Raw genomic sequence first — 27,971 nt, 5'->3', positions numbered from 1 at the left:
AGTACCATTGAAAACCCTTGTGCGTCAAATTTAATGCAGTCCGGAGATGGGGACCACGAAACCCCCAAAATAGGCCCCTTTTCAATGCCCATCCCATGGTCTATACGTTTGCTTCAAACTAGCGTATACAGGATCTCCTATTTGAAGTAATTATATAATAATGTGACGTCATAGTGGAATTCAAAATCTATTTTTTTTTTTTTATATTTGTGGTAAAATGCAGTCACTGCCCACCAGACTCGGTAAGTGCGATGAAATTCTCTCACTAGTCAGTGAATTTCATCCACCACCTGCTTTCATTTGATTGGTCGGTCCATCTTCCGAAGGCAACGCCCACATAACACCACAGCGCCAAGCAGAGAATTGAAAAGACCACGAGACTCCACTATGCCAGATTGCTGGCTGGGAAGGAATCGTCTTTCGTGTGTCGCAGTTATCGATAAAACTTCGTGAGTTCTACACGAAGTTGTTTTTGGTGGTCGCTGCGTTTATTCATTGAACATTCATTTGTTGAGGATTTGGCGTAACTTACTGGTGTCTAGGACGCCGATAGAAACGGGAAGATGCACAGCACGCAGTGGGTTAGCTTCATTACCACTGTGGGTATCGGTAAGTCAAACTTCCCCATTCCTCTTGCTAGAGACACACAACATTTTCCAAAGCTGTGAAAATTATTTCGTTGTTCGTTCATTATTTTTTGTTTTCAAACAAGGAATGCAGTAGCCCAAAACTCTGCAGCAGGATGGGATCGAGTATAATGTCATTGGAAGGGTGTATCTTTGTTATCTTACTCCAAAAACAAACATTTAGGGTCTACTTGATATGAGCATAGAGAAAGGACATGAGGTTCTGCAGCTGATGTTAATTTGGGGAAAAGGATTCCATCTTAAGAAATGTGATTTTTGAAAAATTGAATCAAATAAATTTTAATCGGAGAAACGTTCCATGCATGCAACACTTATCATTTTGTGTTATTTATTACCGGATTATTCTGTCTGCGCATGAGAAAAAAACACTCCAGATTTTCGGCGATGTCTTAAAAACGATACCACCTTTTGAAACGAATTTTTTTTTTCATGTTACTTTTATTTCGTACATCTACATTTATCTAGGATTAAAACAATAGAACGGTTCCAAAAAACCAAAGCCATTCGATGCCCCTAACACGTGTCATTTTACAAGACTGCAAAAGCAAACTGTCAGGGTATTTTGAAACGAACGTATGGAGTCCGTCTTTGACAGCGGGTACCAATCGCTTCTCTGGCCGTTAGCATTCGATCTGTGAAACGATTTATGCATGAATCGTTTTTCAGATTGAAAAAAAAACCCCCAAAAACCAAATAATAATAATAATAATAATAATAATAATAATAATAATTCACAGGACTCGGGAAAGTACTGAGTATACAGTGCTAACACACATCGGTGTATGGGTAAAAACCAAAATTAATATTCTTCATCTCCGATGCAAATTTAGCATCTTTGATATTGAAGTGTGTTTGGGTGAAAAAGTATCAAACCATTTTGTTTTTACCACTTGGAAAGAAATCCTTTCTCAACATAGTATACACTATCATCAACAGCCGCAGTGCTTTCACACCACGTAAGCTGTTATTATCATAAATTTGTGGATTTCTTTATCAATCTCTGACCCTACCTTTCAAAAGATCAAAACCCATGCATTCAAAGCAGTCGTGGGTGATCTCAAACACGTTCCTCCCTATTCCGGAATCCGAACAGGAAAATTGTAAATTAACAAATCTATAATCTCCTGCGAGGATTTGTTTATGACGTCATAGCGAGAAGCTCCTTATGCTGTAATATTTTTTTTTCGGTCCCAGTTTTTTGTGTGTCGAGTGAATATTTGCCTTCCTTCCATGGTCAATTGATTTACTATTTGTCTCTTATCAAGCTGGTGACCTTTAATATATAGTCTTAAATTTGCTTTCCCGTAAACACCGTAACTGTTGGTGTGTCTTAAAGAGAGTGTGCTGTTGTTGTTGTTTTTTTGGTTTTTTTTATCATGTTGTTTTTTATTTTTTTTAAACCACTGTGTTTATTTCCCCTAAATCAATTATAATGATAAGCCATGAATAATAATAGTGTTTGTATGTGTTTGAGTGTATAATGCTACTACTACTAATAATAATGAGAATGAAAATAATTAAAATTTATAAAGCACCCTTTATCTAAGACTAAACTTATACTGACGCGCATAAAGACAAATAAAAAAAACAGAGCGAGTAAGAAAACAAATACATTACGAAGCTTGGAAAGAAATAAAGTACGTTAAATAAAAATGTTGAATTACATAAACGTGTTGGCAAAAATATATGGTTAAAAATAGAAGTTTTAAATGCAAAGTGTATTTTTTTTTGTAATCCTATATTAAGATGTATACATCTTTATATAGGATTACGTATACATACGAAAAACCGTTGTCGCATTCTTAGATAAACCGACGGCCGAAAATCCAAGCTGGAAGCATAATCCCAACTAGTAGAAAAACACAATATGAGAAGCAGTATGCTTCTCGGATTCAAATTTAGAGTTTTTTTTTTTTTTTAAATAACCACAATACTTCGAAGTGGATGTTTAGTACTATCAAACGTAGCCTGAGCGTCTGACGTCATTCTTCGAGGCTCGTTAATAACGCCAGAGACCGGCATCATTAATTGCAAAACCGGCGTGTAGTTTGACCTCTGACCTCGGTAATTTCACATGATAGATACGCAGTCAAATTCCATTGCGGAGTTGAGAGCAGCAGTGACTATTTTGGCATCTATGTCACTGCACGTATCCAATGATATCATTGTATCCAATGGAATCACTGGATCTAAGAGGCAGCGACCTGTCTTTATCCTTGCGGATAAAGACAGGGGCCCAGCCTATATCAAACGCTGCTGATAAGCTTCAAATTCAACCAAACGTTTTCACTGCCATCAATTTAAAGAGTACTTTACCGTACGTACAGTGCCCAATTCCATGGCTCTGGTTAACGTTATCAAATAATCGGCGCTTACGGAAGCAGTGAACTCCGTGCTTACGTCAAGCGTATTTCAGGGGTTAGCGGGGAATTTTGGCTTCTGCGCTTGCGTACTCCACGTTACTAGGCAACGCTTACACAGCTAGCGCAGAAGTTCGGCGCTTACGTACATGACGTTAGGGGAGAATGGTGATCGATACGCCTCTCTTAATATTTATGCATGAGGTACGTCACAATCTAATCCAAAACGAGTCTATAGGCGCAGCCACTGCAAGTGGTGGCCGACGTGCGCCCATAGCCTCATTTTGGGTAAGAATGATGACGGCATGCATAAATATTAAGAGAGGCGTATAAGCGCAGAATTCGGCGGTAAGCAGTGCCATGAAATTGGGCCCTGATGGTATTGAGAGGAAAGCTTCTCAACACCACTTGATTGGCAATCTGGTAAGCTCGGTCAAGGCTGTGAAGGGGGAACAGAGAACGTGTGTACAATTAACAAACAATAACTGTATTCTATACTTCGATGGTGGAAAGAGGTAGCTTTAAAGAGCAAGACTAGCTTTGAATCAATAGGGCCTGATGGAGAGTTACCATAATTGGAGCAGTGACACCATGATGTCAACTTTTAGAGCTTACGAGTCCTGCCAAATTTTTTAAGGGGTGTGGAACTTCCAGCCAATTCAAAATGTTACTTTTTCCCGTTTTAATTTTTTCAAACAAGCCCCCTTTTCGGCGCTCTTTGTCATTTTTTTATTTATTAACTTTTTAATTGTTATTATGTCGGATAATCTGACATGATGAGGGATGGACATGCGTTGTGTGAAGTAAATAGAAACAAATAGTGTTATAATAGTGTTATAAAGTGATATGAAATTACTATAAGGGAACTTTTTAAATATTAAATATTAACAATCTATGCTAATTTTTTAACCTGAAACGCCCAGGGCCCATAAGTAGAGCTGGTTTAAGCACGAACAATGAAGCTAAGCAACAAACTTGAATAAGGTTACCAGACAAGCTTGAATAAGGTTACCAGACAAGCTACTATGTCACGTGTACACTGTTTGATTGGGGTTATCCTGCTCATTGATGCTAAGCATATTTTAAGCGTTATTTCCTGCTGAAGCAGTATTATAGACTGAGTCCTGATCGGGGGAGGGGGGGGCAACTGTGGCACATGCATCATTGGCGTAGGGGCACAAAGTCTCCTACTGCACTAATAATATTGTTACTTTCTCATCGTTCTTTTTGTTCAAGCATCCTGGTATGGGTTCGCATCAGTCACAGCATTTAGTTGCAGCTTCGGGAGGGAACCGAACCCCAAGGAGAACGGCATCATACGGTGGGTCATGCCGTTAAATCACCGCCTTCGATGTCAGTGTACCAGCATCTACCCTGGGGGCATGAACACGTATACACCCGAGAGAGGGTTTGATCCATTTTACACCGATCGCCCTCTATTCACAGACCTCGACTTTGAAGTATTCAACTACTTTGAGTGTGAAAGTGAGTAGCTTGCAAAATGATAACGGGAAATTAAATAGAAAATTTACAGAAAACAAAGTTATGAAGAGTTTTCCTGGCAAGTACGGATCAGAGGTGGATGAAACCACTGATGCCCAAACTCTATAATCTGAAGAAGTTGTTTGGCACAATCTTGAAAGTTTAAAGTTTAACAAGTTGAAAGGTTTGTACGAAACTTCTTGGTTTTCTTCATAAAGACAATATTGCCATTAACAATAATTTGTGAGGTACGGTACTTCTGGTCCTCAGATTGCTCACTGTCATGTGAAAACGGAGGTACATTCATAGACGATCCCTGCCATTGTTCCTGTGCTAAAAACTGGACCGGCAAAACCTGTACTGGTAAGTATAGCAAATAAACTTTAGCAAAAGTAATGTCGAAACCTAGATTTGAGGTATTATGCTGGGAGAAGCAAACAATATGACTTGGTGGGCTCTAGTTCCGAAGGACATGCAGCACGTTTGTTTCCCTTCATCCTACACAGTAACTCATTATAAGCGCGTCACAAGCACATTGCTATTTTGAATTGCATTCACAATTGTGGTTGGTGTAAGTGGGTTTTCGGCGTGATTGATAGTGAATATAGTGTACTGGGCTCGGTTGTAAATCGTTATGGAACGCCCTCTCACGGCTTGATTTCAACAACTTTACTGGCTCGTAAAGGCACTGGACCAGTCTTCTCACTTCGGTGTATCTCAACGTAGCCCTATGCACATAATAACAAACCTGTGAAAATTTGAACTCATTGGTCGACGAAGTTGTGAGATAGTAATGGAAGAAAAACAACCCTTGTCACACGAAGTTGTGTGCTTTCAGATGTTTGATTTCGAGACCTCAAAATCAAATTATGAGGTCTCGCAATCAAACTCAAATATTTTATTGGAAAATTACTTCTTTCTCGAAAACAACGTCACTGATCAGATGGAGCCATTCTTCACAATGTTTTACACTATCAACAGCTTCTAAACGCCCAGAAATGTAACAACATATTGTATACACGGTCTCTTATAGGATGGACATCACATGTGTTTTATTAGCGCAATTCATATTTTGTATAATACAACAAGTTAAGAGAAAACTAATGTAAAAATTTCAGAGTGTGCACTGACTGGCTGTGAGAATGGCGCCGCTATCATTGACAATACAACCTGTACGTGCGTATGCCCGGTAGGCAAGATGGGAGACACATGTGCTGGTGAGTAGAATGAACTTCCTCTTCTTCACATTTTGACAGTACCATGCCTGCTGTCTACACTCATGGAGTTTGGATAATAACCTTTTTTTTCAGAAAGAAGTAATTTCTCACTCAAATAGTTGAATTGAATAATAAACCTCTATACCGAGGTCTCGAAATCAACTCAAGGCGACAAGGGTGTTTTTTCTTCCATTATTCTATCACAACTTCGACAACCATTGAGTCAATATTTTCACAGGGGTATCTTTCATGCATGTTAAGATACACCAAGTGAGAAGACTGGTATTTGACAATTACCAAAGGTGTCCAGTGGCTTTAAAGAGGCATAACATATTTATACCGAAAGGGAATTAAGACAAAAATACATGGAAGCCAAGGCAAGAACTAGAGCATTGACAATAATATTTGTTTTTCTTTAATGAACAACATTTAAGAACCATCGATTGGGATGGCGTAATTTTACGAAAGACTGCCCTCACAATGCTACAACTTTATTCCATGACCGGCTGTTAAAGCCATTGGACCCTTTCGGTAAACAGTATTGTCCAAGGCCCACACTTCGTGTATCACAACTTCTATATAAAATAACAAACCTGTGAAAATTTAGGCTCAATCGGACGTTGGAGTCGGGAGAAAATAACGGGAAAACCCTCCGTATATCCGCACGTTTCGCCGTGTCATGACATGTGTTTAAAATAAATCCGTAATTCTCGTTAATGAGAATTTATATTGTTTTACTGTTTTCTCAAAAAGTAAAGCATTTCATGGAATATTATTTCAAGAGAAGTCTTACACCACTACATTCTTTAAACCCTGTAAGTTATTTGTAAATCTGTGATTTTTTGTTTCTGTACCGAAAGGGTCCAATGGCTTTAAACGGGACAGCCTTTGGGCGAAGGATGTCTAAAATTACTTTTCTATTACAGACACTGGACACCTTTGGTAATTGTCAAAGACCAGTCTTCTCACTTGGTGTATCTCAACACATGCACAAAATAACAACCCCGTGAAAATTTGAGCTCAATTGGCCAAAAAACACTCTTGTCGCGAAAATTGTGTGCTTCCATCTGCTTGAATTCGATACCTCAGCTGGGGTCTCGAATTTGTATTAATTTAATATAAAGAAGCTCTCCGTTGCCATTGTTAGATACCAAGTAAGTTTGTTTGCTAACAATTTGTTTGAGTAACTAACAATAATTGTCAAGTGTGTGTACACATGCTTCAATGTTATTCCATGGCCGACTGATAGCGGCGTTTTGGACCCCGAGCTTTTGCACCAATGATGTATAAACTTACATTTGTGAGTGTTCTAATTTCATTCTAGAGCCCAGATACTACGACTGTCAAGACTACCTCCAGGCTCATCCTTACAGTGAGAATAATGTGTACACTATTAACCCACTGAAGTATCCACAAGGCCTTGATGTATACTGCGACATGAAATACTGGCCAGGATCGATTGTAAGTTCATCTTCTATCAACGACTCCAAAATGAGTAAAGTCAGTAACACATTTATGGAAATCAAATAATTGGAAAATGGTAAATTAGGTTCGATAAAAGAGCGACGTTTAGCGCAGACGTTGAGTCCGACACTGTGCCGTGTAACACGCCAAGCCATGCCACGCTACACGGCACTTGCACGACGTGGTGACAGACGTCGCGCCTTTGCCGCGTCGAATCGAATTTAATTCTCAGTTTGGGCAATGCTCTTTGGGTATACGCATGCGCAAAGTTTTTGAAAAAACGTTTTATGTGCATTGTCTAATCATATAAAGGTTCTTCGTAGCTTGGAGAAGGCCTATTCCTGGATGGGATGGGAAACACATTCTGACTGGATCAAACATAATTTGTATAGTATATAGATTTCAGAATCAAGCTAATTTGTTGTTTTATTTATTAAACAATTTTTTTGCCACTCTTGAATGATGAATTCCACTTACAAACGATGCCAATAATAAGACCAAACCTAAGATGGAAAACTATATCATTATGAACGTTGCCACTATCAAATTTTTAGTGTCACAGCTCGAATTGTCATCATGTCACATGACTCTTTAGCAACAGTTTTTCCCGCGTCGCCATTTTGAATTCATTTAAGTGCGGCAAATTAATTCAATAAGTTCGACGTTTGTCACCGATTCGTTTTATTGCCGCACTTTTATCGCGCGAAAATCATTTGAGTTTAACACGTTCTGCAGATCAAATTATGTGGACTTTAAAGGCAGTGGACACTATTGGTAATTGTCAAAGACTAGCCTTCACAGTTGGTGTATCTCAACATATGCATCAAATAACAAACCTGTGAAAATTTGAGCTCAATCGGTCATCGAAGTTGCGAGATATGAATAAAAGAAAAAACACCCTTGTCACACGAAGGTGTGTGCGTTTAGATGGTTGATTTCGAGACCTCAAGTTCTAAATCTGAGGTCTCGAAATCAAATTCGTGGAAAATAAGTTCTTTCTCGGAAACTATGGCACTTCAGAGGGTGCCGTTTCTCACAATGTTTTATACCACCAACCTCTCCCCATTACTCGTTACCAAGTAAGGTTTTATGCTAATAATTCTTTTGAGTAATTACCAATAGTGTCCACTGCCTTTAAAAAGTAATATAGAGGCTAGGCCCAGAAGGAGGACAACCCTATAATTAAACATGGGCAAGCATTCACCAAAATACTACACGCAGCATCACTATGATTTTAATCCACAAAATTGTCTATCAAAATTAACACACTGTGGACCCAAGACGTTTACAAAAGAGTTGTTTTGTTATTCAGAAAAGGTGCTGCGCCTTTACCTATACTTTAAACATAAGCTATCGGGCAGTCAGCGATTGTACCATGGTGAACAAATTGTGTCTACTCATTAAAGGAACACGTTGCCTTGGATCGGTCGAGTTGGTCTTTGAAAATTGTTCTGTAACCGCTTGTTGTAAAATGTATATGGTTAGAAAGATATTGTAAAAGTAGAATACAATGATCTACGCAAATGTGCCTCGAAATTGCGTGTTTTTTCTTTTTACCCTGTCGACTAACACGGTCGGCCATTTATGGGACCGTGATAGTTCGCGACGTAAAAGGAAAACCGTGCAGTTTCGAGTGATACTTGTGTGGATCAATATATTCTACTTTTAAAACATCTTTCTAACCATATGCATTTCATAACAAACGGTTTCAAACGCTTTGAATAGACCAACTCGTCCGATCCAAGGCAACGTGTTCCTTTAACGGTACGGTCAAAAATCACTATTTCTTTTAAAAAGATCCTTTAAAGGATTTGGGTACTTTTTGTAAAAGAAAACACAATGTCCACATATTTTCATTTAAATTACAACGTTTGAAGATAATGATAGTAGAAATCGTACCTTAAAATATTAGTTGCTGAGGTGCTGTAGTTTTTGAGAAATAAAAATGCGTTTTTACATGCTAAAATAATTTTCGTCTCATGATCACTGAAACGAAAATTATTTTCATGACATTGTTTAACTCATTTCTCAAGAACTACAACACCTCAGCAAGTAATATTTTCAGAGAAGCTTTCTACTATCATTATCTTCAAACTTTGTAAGTTTAATGTAAATCTGTGGACATTGTGTTTTTTTGTCATACAAAAAGTACATAGACCCTTGAAGTGAAACATAGTCGGATAGCACTGTTACCAGCAGAAATAGTTTGGGTGAGTTTTCGACCTATACAGTCACCATTAACTTCGAAGCCTAACAATTTTTATTTGAACACATTGACATCCAAAACACCACACGCAATTCTTCGCCGCAAGTAGGATTTGAAGTATTTTCATTTTGTAGGGACTGAGTGTGCTAACCATTCATACACAAAGCATTACTTGTTTTGGTTCTGTGGGCTCAGCAGTGAACATTTCAGAGCTCATTTATACCATGTTAGAAAAGTTTGAGAGCAGCCTAAATCAGGTTCACACGCAGTGGGAGACTTTACAACGCTAGATGGCAGCATACTTACCGGGTAAATTTCCATTGCTTACGTAGTTCTGAGCATGCGCATAATTCTGAGAGCAATGGTTTTACCCGGTAAGTCTGCTGCCACCTATCGTCCCAGAAAGTCTCATTTTATTAAAGCAGTACAGTGGTGGACCCAACGACTTTGCGTAGGTGTGAATACAAACTATTTGGCATACTACGTCTACAGGTTTCAGAGGACCATGGGTGATGGGTTATTACTTTTTTGCATTATAAAGTTTCTTTTTTTCTCCAAAGGTTATTCAGAAACGTCGGGATATTGACTTAAGTTTCAACCGAGGTTGGGATGAGTACAGAGATGGCTTTGGTGACTTAGATAGTAATAGCTTCTGGCTGGGAAATGAGAAGGTCCGTCAGTTGACTGAGGATGGCGCCATCTCGTGGGAGATTCGAGTCAATGTTAGGAATACTTTGGAATCGTATCACGCTGAACGCCGAAACTACCGCCTCTCTGGTGACAACTACACCCTTCATGTTGACGGTTCAATTGACTACATGATGAACGAAGAGAGTGAGCAGAATTTTTCTCATTCAAACACCAGGGCCCAGTTTCATACAGCCAGTAAGCACAACAAAATTGCTTAGCATGACATTTCGACCTTAATAAAAACAGGATTACCTACCAAAATGTCCACGTGATTTTCAGGATAAGCAAACAACAGCTGAATGCCAGCAACAAAGCAATATGCAATAAATGGAAATTTAGTTGGTAAATCTGTTTTTGTGCTTACATGCTTTATGAAATCGGGCCATGGACACCTTTGGTAATATTGTCAAAGACCAGTCTTCTCACATGATGTATCTCAACATATTTATAAAATAACAAACCTGTGAAAATTATAACTCAATTGGTTATCGAAGTTGCAAGAGAATAATGGAGGAAAAAACAACCCTGTCACACGAAGTTGTGTGCTTTCAGATGCTTGAATCCGAGACCTCAGCTGAGGTGTCGAAATCAATTCAATCATTGTAGTGGGAAATTATTTCTTTCTCAAAAACTAGTTACTTCAGAGTGAGCCGTTTCTCACAATGTTTACTATTATAAGCACAGCTCTCCAGTGCTCGTTACCAAGTATGCTAGCAATTATTTTGATTAACTTACCAATGTTGTCCAGTGCCCTTCAGCAGACAATATTGCTTATTAATTTTCTGCTTTAATAGCAGAAATGAGCAGGATACCATTCAAAAAAATGTACTCGTGACATGATATAATGGCTTGTAAACCTGTTTTGATAAGTGTAATTTTGTTGTGCTTTGAACTCGTTGTGCTTCAGCAGCTCTATGAAATTGGGCCCAGACTTTTAGTTGTTGTTGCTTATGTTTGTTCAGAAAGTTTGATTATGTTCGTATACGCCTCCTTTTCGAGATCCATGCTTCATAATGCTCCCCTTTTTAACTAAACAATGATTTTGGCTAAACCCACAACTTCTTTTGAAATAACTTCTTTAGTGGGTATATGTACTTTTTCCTAACAAAAAACACAATGTCCACAGATTTACATTATTAAACTTACACAGTTTGAAGATTATGATAGTAGAAAGCTTCCCTTGAAATTTTACTTACCGAGGTGCTGTAGTTTGAGAAATGAGTAAAAGTAATAATTTTCGTCTCAGTTTTAGCATGTAAAAACGTTTTAACCAGTTATGCTATCGTTTTGGTATAATATCATAACTGGTTATGGGGATTTTATATGAGACGAAAACGGTTTTGTGACTTGTTTTACTCATTTCTCAAAAACTACACAACCTTAGTTAGTAATTGAAGGGAAGCTTTCCACTATCATTCTCTTCAAACCCTGTAAGTTTAATGTAAATCTGTGGACATTTTGAAAAAGTACCCGAATCCTTTTATATGCAGTGTGGACACTATTGGTAATTACTCAAAATAATTATTAGCATAGAACCTTACTTGGTAACGAGTAAAGGGGAGAGGATGATAGTATAAAACATTGTGAGAAACGTCTCCCTCTGAGTCACGTAGTTTTTTAGAAATTTTCCACGAAATTTTCCACGAATTTGATTTCGAGACCTCAGAATTAGATTTTGAGGTATCGAAGTCAATCTGAAAGCACACAACTTTGTGTGACAAAGGTGTTTTTTCTTTCATTATTATTATCTCGCAACTTCGCCGACCAATTGAGGTCAAACTTTCACAGGTTTGTTTTTTATGCATATGTTGAGATACACCAAGTGAGAAGACTGGTCTTTGACAACAGTGTCTTAAAAAATTGTGCAATAAGAACAACTTTTAGAAACGTGTGCCCACACTTTGATACACCATTGTTGTTCCATTTATCAGGTGGTGTAGTTTTATTTGCAAACGGCAAGCCATTCTCAACATACGACCGAGACAACGATGGCGACGCTGGGAGGAACTGTGCCGAGGAGTCGAAGGGAGGCTGGTGGTTTGATGGTTGTGGTGATGGAGAGATTAATCTTAATGCTAAGTTCACAGATGATGGCGTTTTATCCGTCAGTTCGATCTCGCGAATTGAAAACACCGGTCTTAAAATCAGACGCGTGACGGGAGATTAATTTGGTGTCGTACCCTCACAACGAATGTGTTTTTTTATGAGTTAGGTCTGGGAGGGCACATCTTTTTTGATGACATTTTTTTGACTTTTGCCCTTCCCTGGACGGCCTGTGCTTGTTTTATTGTTTTGCTTGTCCGAAGAATTAAAATAAATAAATAAATAAATAAATAAATAAATAAATAAAATAACGAACTATGTACTTCTGAACCATCAATTACTTGTCTTATAATGTTAAAGACCACCTCGAAATGAATAAAGTTTCTTGGTTTTTGTTTGTTCAAGAAAGGTCAACAAGTGCGCTATGACCACATAGTTGAGTAAACACTAAATAATAATGGTTTCATGTAGAAAAAAAAAGAGACAAAAAAATCTAAAATAGCACTGTGACGTCACACTACGGACTCGATCCATGCAAGACTTTGCATAACAGAGCTAAGCTGAGACTGCAAATTACCCCCAATGTACAAAACCCATGGACACCATTTCCGCAACAAGTGAGCTGGCTCTATTTTGTGACAATACTGCTGACACTGACAAATTGGCTTTGACAATACCAAACGTGTCCAGTGCCTTTAAATTATGTAATTTTTTGATCGAAAAAGAATGTGTGTATTTGTCATTGGAAGTACAGTGTTGTTTAATAGTTGGTAACGTATATAATATATCCGGGTTTTTAAATTTTTGTTTTATAAATGATTATAATAAATGTCCACAAACTATTAATACGTTTAAGGAAAATCGAAGTTTTGCTTTTAAAGACACTGGACACTATTGGTAATTGTCAAAGACTAGTCTTCTCACTTGGTGTATCTCAACATGAATAAAATAACAAACCTGTGAAAATTTAAGCTCAATCGGTCGTCGAAGTTGCGAGATATTAATGAAAGGAAAAAACACCCTTGTCGCACCATGGTCACATGAAGTTGTGTGCTTTCAGATGCTTGATTTCGAGACATCAAATTCTAAATCTGAGGTCTCGAAATCTAATTCGTGGAAACTTACTTTTTTTCTACTCGAAAACTACGTCACGTCAGAGGGAGCTGTTTCTCACAATGTTTTATACTATCAACGTCTCCCCATTACTCGTAATCAAGAAAGATTTAATGATAATAATTATTTTGAGTAACTACCAATAGTGTCTACTGCCTTTAACAGTTGGTTAACGTATATAATATATCCGGGTGTTTATATTTTTGTTTTTTAAATGATTAGAGAAGGGGGGGGGGGGGGGTTTCTGCAAGCCTTCACAAATGTCCACAGTTTTGCTTTTAAAACTGATCGTTTTTTCAAGTACATTTTCACATGTTTTATTCCGGTTCTATTCTTGCTAAGATTTGTTAAAGAGCTGCTCGATCTTATTTTTAAAAGAATTTAAATATTTTGCCTCAAATGCTTTCGTTTCTGAGAAATTAGTAAAACAACAGTTTTTATCACGCGTGATAATAAACTTGAGGTTTGAAAACCACAAACTATTTCTTGTGACCTCGATGACCAATTGATCTCGAAATTGCACAGGTTTGTTTTCTCATGCATAATGGTTGATCACACAAAACACGAACACTGTGTCCGACTATTTTGTCAGCTCTACAAATCCTGTAAAACTGGCCGAGACTGGGTCTTGAAAACACTTACTTATTATAATATTAAATCATTTTTTTGTATGAGAGTGTTTTTAGTCACTGTGCTATTTTGTAAGTAAGTTTCGTTTTTGTGATCACAAATAAATAAAATTGCACAAAACCCAAGTACTTGTAATGAAGGGTTTCATTATGTTATACCGGAAAGTCGACCATGCGGTTGATTTAGATTATGAAATCAACAAGATGTAAACTGAGGAGTGTGTTGCTCTCCTTTATGATCTCGAGTGATCTGGTCGATCTGGTCGAGAGACTTTCTTTACCCAAATGAATGACTGGACTTCACATCAGCTCTAGGAAAAACAGCCTTACAAAGATCGGGGGAAAGCTAAAGATATTTAGTTGTGATGTTTTGCATTGTGATGTTGTGATGTTTTGCATTGTGATGTTTTGCACCATTTTTTGTTCTTACTGCAGTAACAACAAACTGTGTGGTGAGAAATAATTATGTATGTTTTGATGCTTGTCAAAGTCACATTTTTTATTTTCCCTCTTTTTTCGAGTAAAAATGCCTGTGATATTTTTTCTTTTATTCACAGGACTCGGGAAAGTACTGAGTATTCAGTGCTAACACACATCGGTGTATAGGTAAACACTAACATTAATATTAATTCAGATTTATTTTTTTTCTACTTCTCATGACGTCAGATGCGCGCATTTTGTTTACGTACACAAATATAAAGTTCACAACAAAACTAAGTACAGTTTTCAGCCAAAACATGAGTACTTTATTGAACACTTATTGCCGGTTGTTTTTGGGGGTGCAAATTGACTGGACTGATTTATTTCTGATTTGTTATTCTACCTGAAGTTCGCCTGCTCAAGACTAACATATACAATGGAAATTAACCTGAAAAACTGCTGCCACCTAGCGTTCAAAAGTCTCCCATACGGGTCTGAATGTGAATTAGGGATCAAATAATGGACCTGTTATCAATCTGGTAATTGCAGTAATTATCCTGCCCTTTCTACTCGGCGTATGCGATGGATTTTCCGGACTACTAGTAAATTTCACCTACCGCTAATTAATGTTGTTCGTCGATTGGTCGGCGCGTCGTCAAAAGGCAACGCCCAAAGTCAGCGCCATGCAGAGATACTTAAAAGACCATGGACACTCTAGTATTGCCAGATTGCTGGCTGAGAAGGTGACGTGTTTCGTGTGTCGCAGTTACTGATAAAACTGTGTGAGTTCTACGCGTAGTTGTTTTTCTATTCGCTGTGTTTATTCATTGAACGTTTGTTGGAGGATTAATTTGGCGTAACTTACTGGTGTCTAGGACGCCGATAGAAATAGGAAGATGCACAGCACGCAGTGGGTTAGCTTCATCATCGCTTTGGCTATCGGTAAGTCTATATTTCTAGCCTTTTGGAACATGATTTTAATTATTCGTTCATATTTTACGCAGTTATCAAAAACGCGTTAAGAAATGTTCATGGGGGAAAGGTATTGCGGATCAGTATTATGGATTAGGGAATGGGGAAATATTAAGGTAATACATGTACAACGATCTGAAATGACGGGCATTTTATGTCCACTTTCATAAGGGAATTACCTATAGAGAAATGACTGCATCACATCATTTAAATATGCCTTAAAGAGCTCCTCTTTAAGATGGCGATAACTTTGAATAATACTAGGAGGCGGCGGAAGAATCAAGATTTCGCCATCACAAAGAGCGACAGTAACAGCGACAGCGACAGTGACAGCGTTAATGACAGCGGCAATGACAGCGACACTGACCGTGCCATGACAACGACACTGACAGCGACCGCATCAATGACAGCGACGTCGACATCGACATCGACAATGACAGCGACAGCATCTATGACACCGACAATGAAAGCAACCCAGTGACAGCGACAGCGAAATACAAAAACAACCGATCGACGAGGCATCATGTCTCCATGTTGCTTGAACGTAAAACAGTCTTTGAATACTTCATCCTTCTGTCATTACCACTAAATATTAAGTCTATCATTCCAACATGTCGAGCCTTTGTACACTACTCTACCTGCATCAACATATCATTTGAAACTCCAAAAACATTGTCTGTTTTTTGTTCAAGCATGCTGGTATGGGTTCACACCCATTATAGCATTTAGTTGCAGCTTCGGGAGGGAACCAAACCCCAAGGAGAACGGCATTATACGGTGGGTCATGCCGTTAAATCACCGCATACGATGCCAGTGTACCAGCATCTACCCTGGGGGCATGAACACGTATACACCCGAGAGAGGGTTTGATCCGTTTTACACCGATCGCCCTCTCTTCACAGATCTCGACTTTGAAATATTCAACTACTTCGATTGTGAAAGTGAGTAGCTTAGATACAAACTAATCAATACGCACTAATCAATTAGATACAAATTGAGAGATTAATCTCGGTATGGACGATGAGTGGAACACAATATGGTTACTTCTTGGCAAGTATGGAACATAGGTGGACTACAAACAATTACATAGTGAACACATTAGCTTGTTGTTTTGGATTCACGAGAGGGGCACAACACAGCAGGTCCTAAAGATTTTCGAATGTTCGTGGGCGTTTTTTCCATAAAACTTGCCGCATGTACATTTCACCTTGCAATTTCTGCATGATGACGTTGAAAAACTAATTGTATTTGAAAGTAACTTCAAATTTTTGATCCAAAGTTGTGAATGATATTTTCAGCAAAACATTCACACGTTGTGGTGGTTGCTAGCAGCGTTAAACGTTACAATGTACAATGATGTTGGCACACTGTGCCCCTTTTTGGTTCAAATAGGGCTAAGACGGTCTTGTACTACTATGTTCACAAAAGGTCCTCACCATAAGACGGTCTTGTACTACTATGTTCACAAAAGGTCCTCACCATAAGACGGTCTTGTACTACTATGTTCACAAAAGGTCCTCACCATAAGACGGTCTTGTACTACTATGTTCACAAAAGGTCCTCACCATAAGACGGTCTTGTACCACTATGTTCACAAAAGGTCCTCACCATAAGACGGCCTTGTACTACTATGTTCACAAAAGGTCCTCACCATAAGACGGTCTTGTACTACTATGTTCACAAAAGGTCCTCACCATAAGACGGTCTTGTACTACTATGTTCACAAAAGGTCCTCACCATAAGACGGTCTTGTACTACTATGTTCACAAAAGGTCCTCACCATAAGACGGTCTTGTACTACTATGTTCACAAAAGGTCCTCACCATAAGACGGTCTTGTACTACTATGTTCACAAAAGGTCCTCACCATAAGACGGCCTTGTACTACTATGTTCACAAAAGGTCCTCACCATAAGACGGCCTTGTACTACTATGTTCACAAAAGGTCCTCACCATAAGACGGTCTTGTACCACTATGTTCACAAAAGGTCCTCACCATAAGACGGCCTTGTACTACTATGTTCACAAAAGGTCCTCACCATAAGACGGTCTTGTACTACTATGTTCACAAAAGGTCCTCACCATAAGACGGTCTTGTACTACTATGTTCACAAAAGGTCCTCACCATAAGACGGTCTTGTACTACTATGTTCACAAAAGGTCCTCACCATAAGACGGCCTTGTACTACTATGTTCACAAAAGGTCCTCACCATAAGACGGCCTTGTACTACTATGTTCACAAAAGGTCCTCACCATAAGACGGCCTTGTACTACTATGTTCACAAAAGGTCCTCACCATAAGACGGTCTTGTACTACTTTGTTCACTAAAGGTCCTCACCATAAGACGGCCTTGTACTACTATGTTCACAAAAGGTCCTCACCATAAGACGGTCTTGTACTACTTTGTTCACTAAAGGTCCTCACCATAAGACGGCCTTGTACTACTATGTTCACAAAGGTCCTCACCATAAGACGGCCTTGTACTACTATGTTCACAAAAGGTCCTCACCATAAGACGGTCTTGTACTACTTTGTTCACTAAAGGTCCTCACCATAAGACGGCCTTGTACTACTATGTTCACAAAAGGTCCTCACCATAAGACGGCCTTGTACTACTATGTTCACAAAAGGTCCTCACCATAAGACGGCCTTGTACTACTATGTTCACAAAAGGTCCTCACCATAAGACGGTCTTGTACTACTATGTTCACAAAAGGTCCTCACCATAAGACGGCCTTGTACTACTATGTTCACAAAAGGTCCTCACCATAAGACGGCCTTGTACTACTATGTTCACAAAAGGTCCTCACCATAAGACGGTCTTGTACTACTATGTTCACAAAAGGTCCTCACCATAAGACGGTCTTGTACTACTATGTTCACAAAAGGTCCTCACCATAAGACGGTCTTGTACTACTATGTTCACAAAAGGTCCTCACCATAAGACGGCCTTGTACTACTATGTTCACAAAAGGTCCTCACCATAAGACGGCCTTGTACTACTATGTTCACAAAAGGTCCTCACCATAAGACGGCCTTGTACTACTATGTTCACAAAAGGTCCTCACTATAAGACGGTCTTGTACTACTATGTTCACAATGGTCCTCACCATAGACAATCTTGAAAGGAAGCCCGTTCTTAAACTAATAATAACAGTAATATGAATCACTTGCAACAAGTTTGCATAAGGTTGCTCATCTTTGATTTACTGTCCTTTTTGAAATGATGTGATCCGTTTGTAAATTTATTTCTCTTTTTTGTACTTCGTCATAAAGTACTTTGTCATAAAATGACTGTCATTATCGGTACTTCCTACTCTGTCAGATTGTTTCCTGACGTGTGAACACGGTGGTACATTCATAGACGATCCTTGCCATTGTTCCTGTGCTCAAACCTGGACCGGCAAAACATGTACTGGTAAGTACCGCAATCAGAACAAAAATAAAGTAATAAATAAACCTAGATGAGAAGAAAACAAACTGATTGGACGGGTCTAGTTCCAATGGACAACCCGTTTGCTTCCCTTAATTATACCCAACAATTACCCCACATTAACCACAAATAGATAAATAGTCAATACCTGCGAGTCCGTTGATTAACAAAACATTATTTTATTAACCTAAAATTTACCCAGCAGGAAAACCTAAAACAAACGTTGATTAAACCTTTCCAGAAAAGCCCATTCGGGGCCCACATGGGAAGTATCTGGGCATTATCGGCCGGGGTCTATTTATTATTCCGTTAAGGGTCCAATATGGGACAAAGATGGGCTAGCCCATGTAAAGATGTTCCCCACACCTTGTAAGGGCAGAATATGTTGTACTCCATATGAGGAAAAAATGAGCAATCCAATATGGTAGAATATGCAAACACCCACATGGGTATCCAATGGGGGAAATAATTGACAGTTAATACGCATGGGCAGAATATGATGTGGCCCATATTATGGCTATCATATGGCCAAAATGTGGGCAATCCCATATGGGCAGAATTTGCAGTGCCCCACACGACTTTCAAATGGGAAAAGTGTGGAAAGTTCACACAAGCAGAATATTCAGTGTATAAATTGTGTATTATTTTATTTGTTTGAATTTTGCTCATTTAGAAAAAACGAAGTTAGATTTTCTCTCTAATAAGATAAAAAAAAAAGAATTTTGTATCGTTCAGGCCTACACCAACTTAGTAAATTAACATTCTGCAAAGGTTCAGAGATGAGGGCAACCATTTTCACCCCCGATATGGGGACTCAGTCCTGCTACGTTTTACCGAACCGAATTAATGGCCTTGCCTCCCATCTAAATATCCCTTACTACTATCTAAAAGGATAAGTAAAGGATTTGTGCAACAGTTATCGAAAAACAAAATTAATGGTCGGTTAAAATACGAAGTCTCAGTGATAATTATTCTTAATACCTGTGCCAATCCTCAAAGGGAATAATGTCTACAGTTACCTTAAATGAGTTTCTTTCGCTTTGAATGTGAACAAAACACAATTAAACCATTTTCAAGGTTTCCGCTGTATAGTAATTGGTTTACTGGTAATTGGTAAATTAATGTCAAAAAAGTACAAAGGATGCACTTTCCGTTAATAAGCGGCTTAGACTGTTTTGAATAAAAAATTATGACATGCTCGTTTTTTTATGATATCGGGCTGTGCACTTTTGGGAATAAAAATAACGGGATCTTTTGGAAATCTCATTTTGAGTGAAGAATAGATTAATTAACTTAATCATCTGATCAATCAATACATAACTTACTAACCTCAATAAACAGTAATTCAAATATTAAGTTGTAAAGTTTTAGACTCCACAAAATAGCCGAGCGACTTAGTTCGCAAAGTATAGGAAAACCTTGCAATTTCGAGGCATAATATTGTGTGCGTCGTTGTATTCTACTTTTAAAACATCTTTCCAACGATATGCATTCTATATCACACTGTTAACACTTTTTATAGACTAACTCGCCCGATCCAATGTTCCTTTAACAATGTGTAAAGTCTCATTATATTTGGTTGTATAAAATGATAATTCACGCTATTTATAGGCAGTAATATCTTAAAGCAATATCTTAAAGGCACACACTATTGGAAATTACTCAAAATAATTGTTAGCATAAAAATGTATTTGGTAACAAGCAATGTAGATCTGTTTATAGTATAAAACCTTGCAAGTAACGGCTCCCTCTGAAGTAACGTATAGTGTTTGAGAAAAAGGTAATTGTTTTCTCCACTAAAATATTAGAATGTGATTTCGAGACCTCATAAATAGATTTTGAGGTCTCGAAATCAAGCATCAGAAAACAAGGAAAACGCATCAGAAAACTTCGTGTGACAAGGGTGTTTTTTCTTATATTATTATCTCGCAGCTTCGACCACCAATTTTGCTCAAATTTTCACAGGTTTGTTATTTTTTGCGTATGTTGAGCTACACCAATTGAGAAGACTGGTCTTTGACAATACCCAAAGTGTTCACCGCCTTTAAGTTTCCCGTCTTTCGTTACTTACGAATTTACTGCAGTTGTCCATTCATTACATCCATGACATGTTGTTAATAATATTCATTCTCAAGAGACTATTATTTTCAGAGTGTGCATTGACTGGCTGTGAGAATAACGGTACCTTCAATGAAGCAACCTGCACGTGCACATGCCCGAAACAGTGGATGGGGAATACATGTGCTGGTAAGTGTTTTTTCCTTTTCCAAGCTTGCGTTTCTTATTCCTAACTGGTACATTTGAATCTAAACAAAAAACCAAGAATGCATGATGCAGGAGTAGTTTCTAAGTTTTCTGGGGGTTGCAGTGCCCGTTTGCGAATGAATGCGGCGGCCAGTGATGCGGTTGGTACCCTCTTTCACCTCGCAAAAACCTGGATGGATTCGAAGTTCTTCTGAAAAAAAAATCATGTCAGGTTTTCTTTGCTTTCCAAAACCCTACCCCATAACTCTTCATAGTGACACACAGCCAAGGCAAACTTAAAGGCAGTTGGCACTATTGGTAATTACTCAAAACAAGTGTTAGCATAAAACCTTACTTGGTAACGAGTAATGGGGAGAGGTTAGTAGTATAAAACATTGTGAGAAACGGCTCCCTCTGAAGTGGAGTAGTTTTCGAGAAAGAAGTAATTTTCCACAAAATTTGATTTCGAGACGTCAAGTTTAGAACTTGAGAAGACTGGTATTTGTCAATTACCAATAGTGTCCAGTGTCTTTAACCACTTACATGTAGGATGTATATAGGTAAAATACTCGGGAAAAATAGCTTAACAACTTTCAGTGAAAAGCACTGCAGCTGTCACCTCATAATGGATTTAAAGTTCTTCTGGAAAAAAAACGTGACAGGTTTGCGTTGCTTTCTCAAACCCTACCCCTAACTTCCAAGATTGACACGGCCCACTAACAAGTGCCGAAATTGCGGAGGGAATCCTATGGCAATGCTCTCCTTTTCACCGTTTTATAGAAACTTTGCTGATATTCCACCACCCAATATGAAAAATCTATCATCTCTTTTGTAAATTTGTCTATCTTTATGTAAAGGCATTACAAGACACTACAAGGAAAAACTAAGTTTGTTGATGGTATTTACTAACACGGACTAACTGCAGCAGTCCAGTCTCTATATAGCATAATGTTGCTAACAACTATTAACATTTCAGACAATTTGTTTTCCAGAGTGTGAATTGACTGGCTGTGGTAATGGCGGTACGCTCAATGAGACAACCTGTACGTGTATATGCCCGAAAGAGTGGATGGGAAATACCTGTACTGGTGAGTAGAAAGTCCCTTCTTAATTACATTTTCCAAGATTGATTTCCTTCTTCCAAAATGTTGCATATTCAATTATTATTTGTTTCATTCTAATTGCTCAATTTATATTGCTCAAGAAGAAAATAAAGATAAATCTTCAAAATAGTTTTAACCGTTTGTACCTGATGAGAGTACTTCTGCCTCACTCCAAAAACCGGAGTGTAAAAGTTACACCGTGGTGAGTGTTTCCTGGATACCAAAATAGGAATCACAGGTACACCTTAGGGTGTTCAAACAACCTATATTTCTACCGAACAAGTTGTTCGACGTGATAAGAGCATGGTTTTGTGCACTCGCTCCAACTGGTTGGGTTGCACCGAAACAAACATATAATTTGACATTAAGGCTGTTTTCGAAACCACGGCTCAGGCTTGCGGGCTGTACAAATATGTGACAGCCCAAGCTGTTGTTTCGAAAACGACCATAGTTACGTTTTAGAGCCTGTGATGTAAAATAACATAAATAACTATGATGCCAAAGGTGATCAAAGAGCCAACCTGCTTTAAGGCCCAGTCACGTGGGTTTCGATAACCAGAACAAAAACGAGAACGTTAAAAATGCAAGCCCTCGATTAGTTGAATAATGAGTTGTTGTTGGGAAATGAGTAAAACAATGTCATGAAAATAATTTTCGTCTCATGAGACGAACGTTATTTTAATCATTTACAAACGTATTTTCATGACATTGTTTTACTCATTTCTCAAAAACTACAGCACCTCAGCACGTAATATTTGAAGGGAAGCTTTCCACTATCATTATCTTCAAATCCTGTAAGTTTAATGTAATTATATGGACATTTTGAAAAAGTACCCAAATCCTTTAAGGGAAAACCGTGCATTTTCGAGGTACATTTGTGTGGATCATTATATTCTACTTTAAAAACATCTTTTTAACCATATATGCATTTCATAACAAACGGTTTCAAACGCATTTTAAAGACCAACTCGACCAATACAAGACAACGTGTTCCTTTAACATACTCCACCTTGCAATGTGTCAGGTATATTGACATTAACTTCTTGCATCCTAGGCTCAAGGCAATTGATATTAATTTATTTACAATTTACGTTCGAGAGATGATTTTGTTTGTAAATTAATTAATTCAGAGTGTACATTGAAGACTAATGCGGACTGTGCGCATGGCGGCTTGCTCAGTGTCACACCGGCCTGCACGTGTACTTGCATAGGGAATTGGACGGGAAACACATGTAATGGTGAGTATGATCGTCATATTTACATGTATGGTCATGAATTGGTAAAACAATCCAGTATTAATGATCATAATAACCGTGGGTGAGTAGCAAAGAGCTGCTGGCCATTTTGAGAAATTTTACAATTGACTCTGAGAAACCATGACTCGTATTTCAGTTTCTCAGCATGAGTCGTTTGTTAACTGTAGCGTCATTACTCCCCGGAGTGACACACCAAAGACCCACTCACTGTTGCCCTTATTGTTAAATGAATCCCATGTCAGTCAATGTTATCAACGTCAACAGAAACTTGACTGCTAATCCATGAATTAAAGGCAGTGGACACTATCGGTAACTGTCAAAGACTAGCCTTCACAGTTGGTATATCTCAACATATGCATAACATAACAAACCTGTGAAAATTTGAGCTCAATCGGTCATCAAACTTGCGAGATAATAATGAAAGAAAAAAACAACCTTGTCACACGAATTGTGTGCGTTTAGATGGTTGATTTCGAGACCTCAAGTGCTAAACTATGGCACTTCAGAGGGAGCCGTTTATAACAATGTTTTGTACCGTCAACCTCTCTCCATTACTCGTGCTCAAGAAAGGTTTTATGCTAATAATTATTTTGAATAATTACCAATAGTGTCCACTGCCTTTAAATGTGTTTAAAATTATCATAAATTTCGTAAAAATAATAAGTTTCGTGAAAAAGCAGTACTCCACAAGACACTACATCTGAAACAACAGGTTTGCTGGTTTTCGTTACTCATAAACACACAATGTCTGTAGTAGTCCAGTCTCCAGACGGCTTTTATTTATATTAGCCATCGTTTACCCTGAAGAGACAATTGTTTCAAGAGTGTGCATTGACTGATGGCTGTGAGAATGGCGGTACGCTCGATGCAGCAACCTGCAAGTGTACATGCCCGAAACAATGGATGGGAAATGATTGTGCTGGTAGTAAGTAGAAAGTCATGACTCATGGTCCTTAAAGGCCGAGTTATAGTCGGTCGCGCGATGGTCGGGCGATGGAAATCTTGACGCGCGATCATAAAAAGACACGGTTTTTAGGCCTCAGTCTTAGGATTGCGCGCAAGATTTCCATCGCGCGACCGACTATAAACAGGTGTGGCGGTTTCAACTTTCCGCCGTGTTTTCCGAATGACCAAATACGGTAACATTACGTCATGCGATGCCTGCGCACAGCAAGCAAAATTGGTAAATTTTTTTGTGCTGTATTGAGTCATCCGTGTTACTCTCCGGTAGCTGTCATGGCGGTGTCCACGAGTACAACGAGCGGCGAACGCGTGGATCGTATGAGAGAATTTGGTGTGGCACAAGCAGTGTGACCTGCTTAAAGTTGTACGCATGAATACATGTAAAGATGGGGCAAGAGAATGTGGCTAAACAGAAAAGAATCGTAATAATAAACAATTTGGGGTCACTGAGAGAACTACAGTACTCGCCAGGGTACTTGCGGTGGTATTTTTGTCAGGCTACGTCACCCGGAAATATGAACACGCCGGAAAGCTTAAACCGTTCGAACAACGTGGTTAAATGTCCGGCTACGTCACCCGGAAAACCGAACACGGCGGAAGACTGAAACCGCCACACCGGGTTAGAAGGAACACGTTGCCTTGGATCGGGCGATTTGGTCTTTGAAAAGCGTTTGAAACCGTTTGTTATGAAATGCATATGGTGAGATTGATAAGTCAACAGTAGAATATAATGATCCACACAAAAATGCCTCGAAATAGCACGGTTTTCCTTACACTTTGCGAACTCCACAAAATGGCCGACGGTGTAGCTTTCACGACATAAAAGGAAAATCGTGCAATTTCGAGGCATGTTTTGTGTGGATCATTATATTCTACGTGTACCGTAATGTTAATTTTATTAACAAGTTACGTTCGAGAGATAGTTTTGTTTGTAAATTAATACAGAGTGTGCATTGAAGACGGATAAAGATTGTGCGCATGGCGGCTCGCTCAGTGACACCACATCGGCCTGCAAGTGCACTTGCACAGGGAATTGGATGGGAAACACCTGTACTGGTGAGTATGATCTTCATCGCTTTCGGTGAGAAACATTGAGATGCTGACCCATTTAGAGAAATTTTACTTAATGGTTTGGTTTGGATTTTGTTCACAACAAACGTTTGAATAAAAAAAAGAAAAAAAAAAAGAATGTTTTCTGAGGGTTGCAGTGCCCGTTTGCGAATGAATGCGGCGGCCAGTGATGCGGTTGGTACCCGCTTTCAACTCGCAAAAACCAGGATGGGTCCGAAGTTCTTCTGAAGAAAAAGAAAAAAAACCTGACAGGCTCGTCCAACAATAACCTTTTAGCTCCTCAGAGTGACACACCAAAGACCCACTTCAATTGCTGTAATTGTGAAGGGAATCCTATGGGAGACTTTCTGTGACGATAGAGGGCAGCAGACTTACCGGGTAAATCCATCGTTCTCAGAATTATGCGCATGTTCAGAACTACGTAAACAATGGAAATTTACCCGGTATGTCTGCTGCCACCTAGCGTTGGAAAGTCTCCTATTAAAATTCTCCCTTTTCACTGCCGATAGAAACTTAACTGATGCACCATGCAATGTGTCAAAACTGTCATCTCTTTTGTAAACAAAACTCAAAATAACAAGGAATTAATGCAGCAGTGCACAGTCTCTGGATGGTTTATCATCTTTTTATAAAAACAATAAACTTTTTAAAGTGAGGCAGTACTCCACAAAGCTCTACAACAATAAACTAACATTACTGATTGTCTTTACTAAACATGGCCACAAATCCAGCAGTCCAGTCTTTACGGACGGACTTCAAAGCCTCGAAATGCTGTTAACAAATTATTTACCATCGAAAGATAATTTTGTTTGCAGAGTGTGCATTGACAGACTGTAAGAATGATTGTGTCCTCGATAAAACAACCTGCACGTGCACATGTCACGAACACTGGATGGGAAAAACCTGCGATATTGAGTTCATTTCATTTTTTATTTTTTTTTGTTTTACAAGTTCCGTATATCAAATTGGTGCATAATTATTATATTATTTGTTTGTTTAAGAAGAAAACATAGTTTGTCAAACAATACAAGAGTAAGGGACTGGGTGGCCGCAGTCAACAATTAATTTTCTTCTAGCTTTCATATTTCGTGGACCTTTCTCGAAAAATGTAATACGTGAACATTTAAAACTAAAAACATGCTTCGTTGCCAAGGCATAATTATTCTTAAAAGGCAGTGGACACTATTGGTAATTACTCAAAATAATTATCAGCATAAACATCACTTGGTGATGCCAGTGGACACTATTGGTAATTAGTCAAAATAATGATTATTTGGGAGAGGTTGATAGTATAAAACATTGTGAGAAACGGCTCTCTCTGAAGTGACATAGTTTCGAAAAAGAAGTAATTTTCCACGAATTTGATTTCGAGACCTCAAGTTTAGAATTTTGAGGTCTCGAAATCAAGCATCTGAAAGCACAAAACTTCGTGTGACAAGGTTGTTTTTTCTTTCATTAATATCTTGCAACTTTGATGACCTATTGAGCTCAAATTGTCACGGGTTTGTTATGTTATGCATATGTTGAGATACACCAAGTGAGAAGACTGGTCTTTGACAGTTACCAATAGTGTCCGGTGTCTTTAACCAAAATTTTTACAAAATTCTGTTGAGAAACATGGAGCTGCCGACCATCTTTAGAATTGGTACTTTGAAGGGATTTGATTTGAATATTGTGCATAAACTAACTAACTGTGAGAATGGTGGTATGCTCAATAAATCAGAGAGTATTTCTGCCTCGCTGCATTAGGGTGTTAAACTTACCGTCAACGTTTTCACGAAGTAGCTCTCTACGTGCTTAAAGCCATTGGACACTTTCGGTAAACAGTATTGTACAAAGGCCTCCACTTCGTGTATCACATCTTATATACAAATTAACAAGCCTGTGAAAATTTGAGCTCAATCGGTCGTTGAAGTTGCGAGATAATAATGAAATAAAAAAAAACACCTTTGTCAACACAAAGTTGTACGCTGTCAGATGCTTGATTTCGAGAAATCTGAGGTTTCGAAACCAAATTCGTTGAAAATTACTTCTCTCTCGAAAGCTACATTACTTCAGAGGGAGCCATTGTTCAGAATGTTTTATACTACCAACCACTCCCCATTACTCGTAATCCAGTAAGGTTTTATGATAATAATTATTGTGATTAATTACCAACAGTGTCCACTTTGCCTTTAATTTATACAGAGTGTGCCTTGACTACCCAAGATTGTGCCAATGGCGGCTCGCTCATTGACTCAACCTGCACGTGTGGAAATTTATACGTCAAATAATGGTTTCGAAAATGAGCTGTCAAAGATGTTATATTTTCATACTTACTCTCTAAATGCAAAATAGTGAAAAGGCACTATTTGAAGAGCCATATGAAGGACAACTCCTTTTCGAGTGGACTCCTTTCCTGGAGTGAAACCCCTCTAAAAGAGTGCACAGTCGCTCGTTGGTTTATAAAGCCACGAAACAAATTAACCAATATTAACATTAGAGACATTTTTGTTTTCAGAGTGTGCATAATTATGGGTAGAAAGATGTTGTAAAAGTAGAATACAATGATCTACACAAACATGCCTCGAAATTGCGTGGTTTTCTTTTTACCTCGTTGACTAACGCGGTTGGCCATTTATTAAGAGTCAAAATTTTAACTCCCATACATGGCCGAC

At 38.5% G+C, this 27,971-nt stretch overlaps 2 protein-coding genes across 2 annotated transcripts; both read left to right on the top strand.

The window, feature by feature from the left end:
• The first annotated feature begins 29 nt into the window (after positions 1–29).
• On the top strand, positions 30–12,322 carry LOC117289919 (fibrinogen gamma chain-like). The gene is made up of 7 exons (XM_033771117.1): positions 30–609; positions 4,244–4,492; positions 4,760–4,852; positions 5,608–5,706; positions 7,031–7,167; positions 9,937–10,210; positions 11,998–12,322. Exons 1-7 carry the CDS (start codon positions 564–566, stop codon positions 12,231–12,233), a joined length of 1,134 nt encoding a protein of 377 aa, XP_033627008.1. The 5' UTR covers positions 30–563; the 3' UTR covers positions 12,234–12,322.
• A 3,705-nt stretch (positions 12,323–16,027) lies between these two features.
• LOC117290188 (protein jagged-1-like) lies at positions 16,028–22,017 on the top strand. The gene is made up of 4 exons (XM_033771446.1): positions 16,028–16,184; positions 18,570–18,662; positions 20,829–20,924; positions 21,914–22,017. The coding sequence occupies exons 1-4, from the start codon at positions 16,028–16,030 to the stop codon at positions 22,015–22,017; spliced, it is 450 nt and encodes a 149-aa protein (XP_033627337.1).
• The last annotated feature ends 5,954 nt before the right edge of the window (positions 22,018–27,971 follow it).

This window comes from Asterias rubens, chromosome 5, assembly GCF_902459465.1.
Source record: "Asterias rubens chromosome 5, eAstRub1.3, whole genome shotgun sequence".
In the NCBI taxonomy this organism is placed as follows: Eukaryota; Metazoa; Echinodermata; class Asteroidea; order Forcipulatida; family Asteriidae; genus Asterias; species Asterias rubens.
This window is presented reverse-complemented; position numbering and strand designations above follow the sequence as displayed.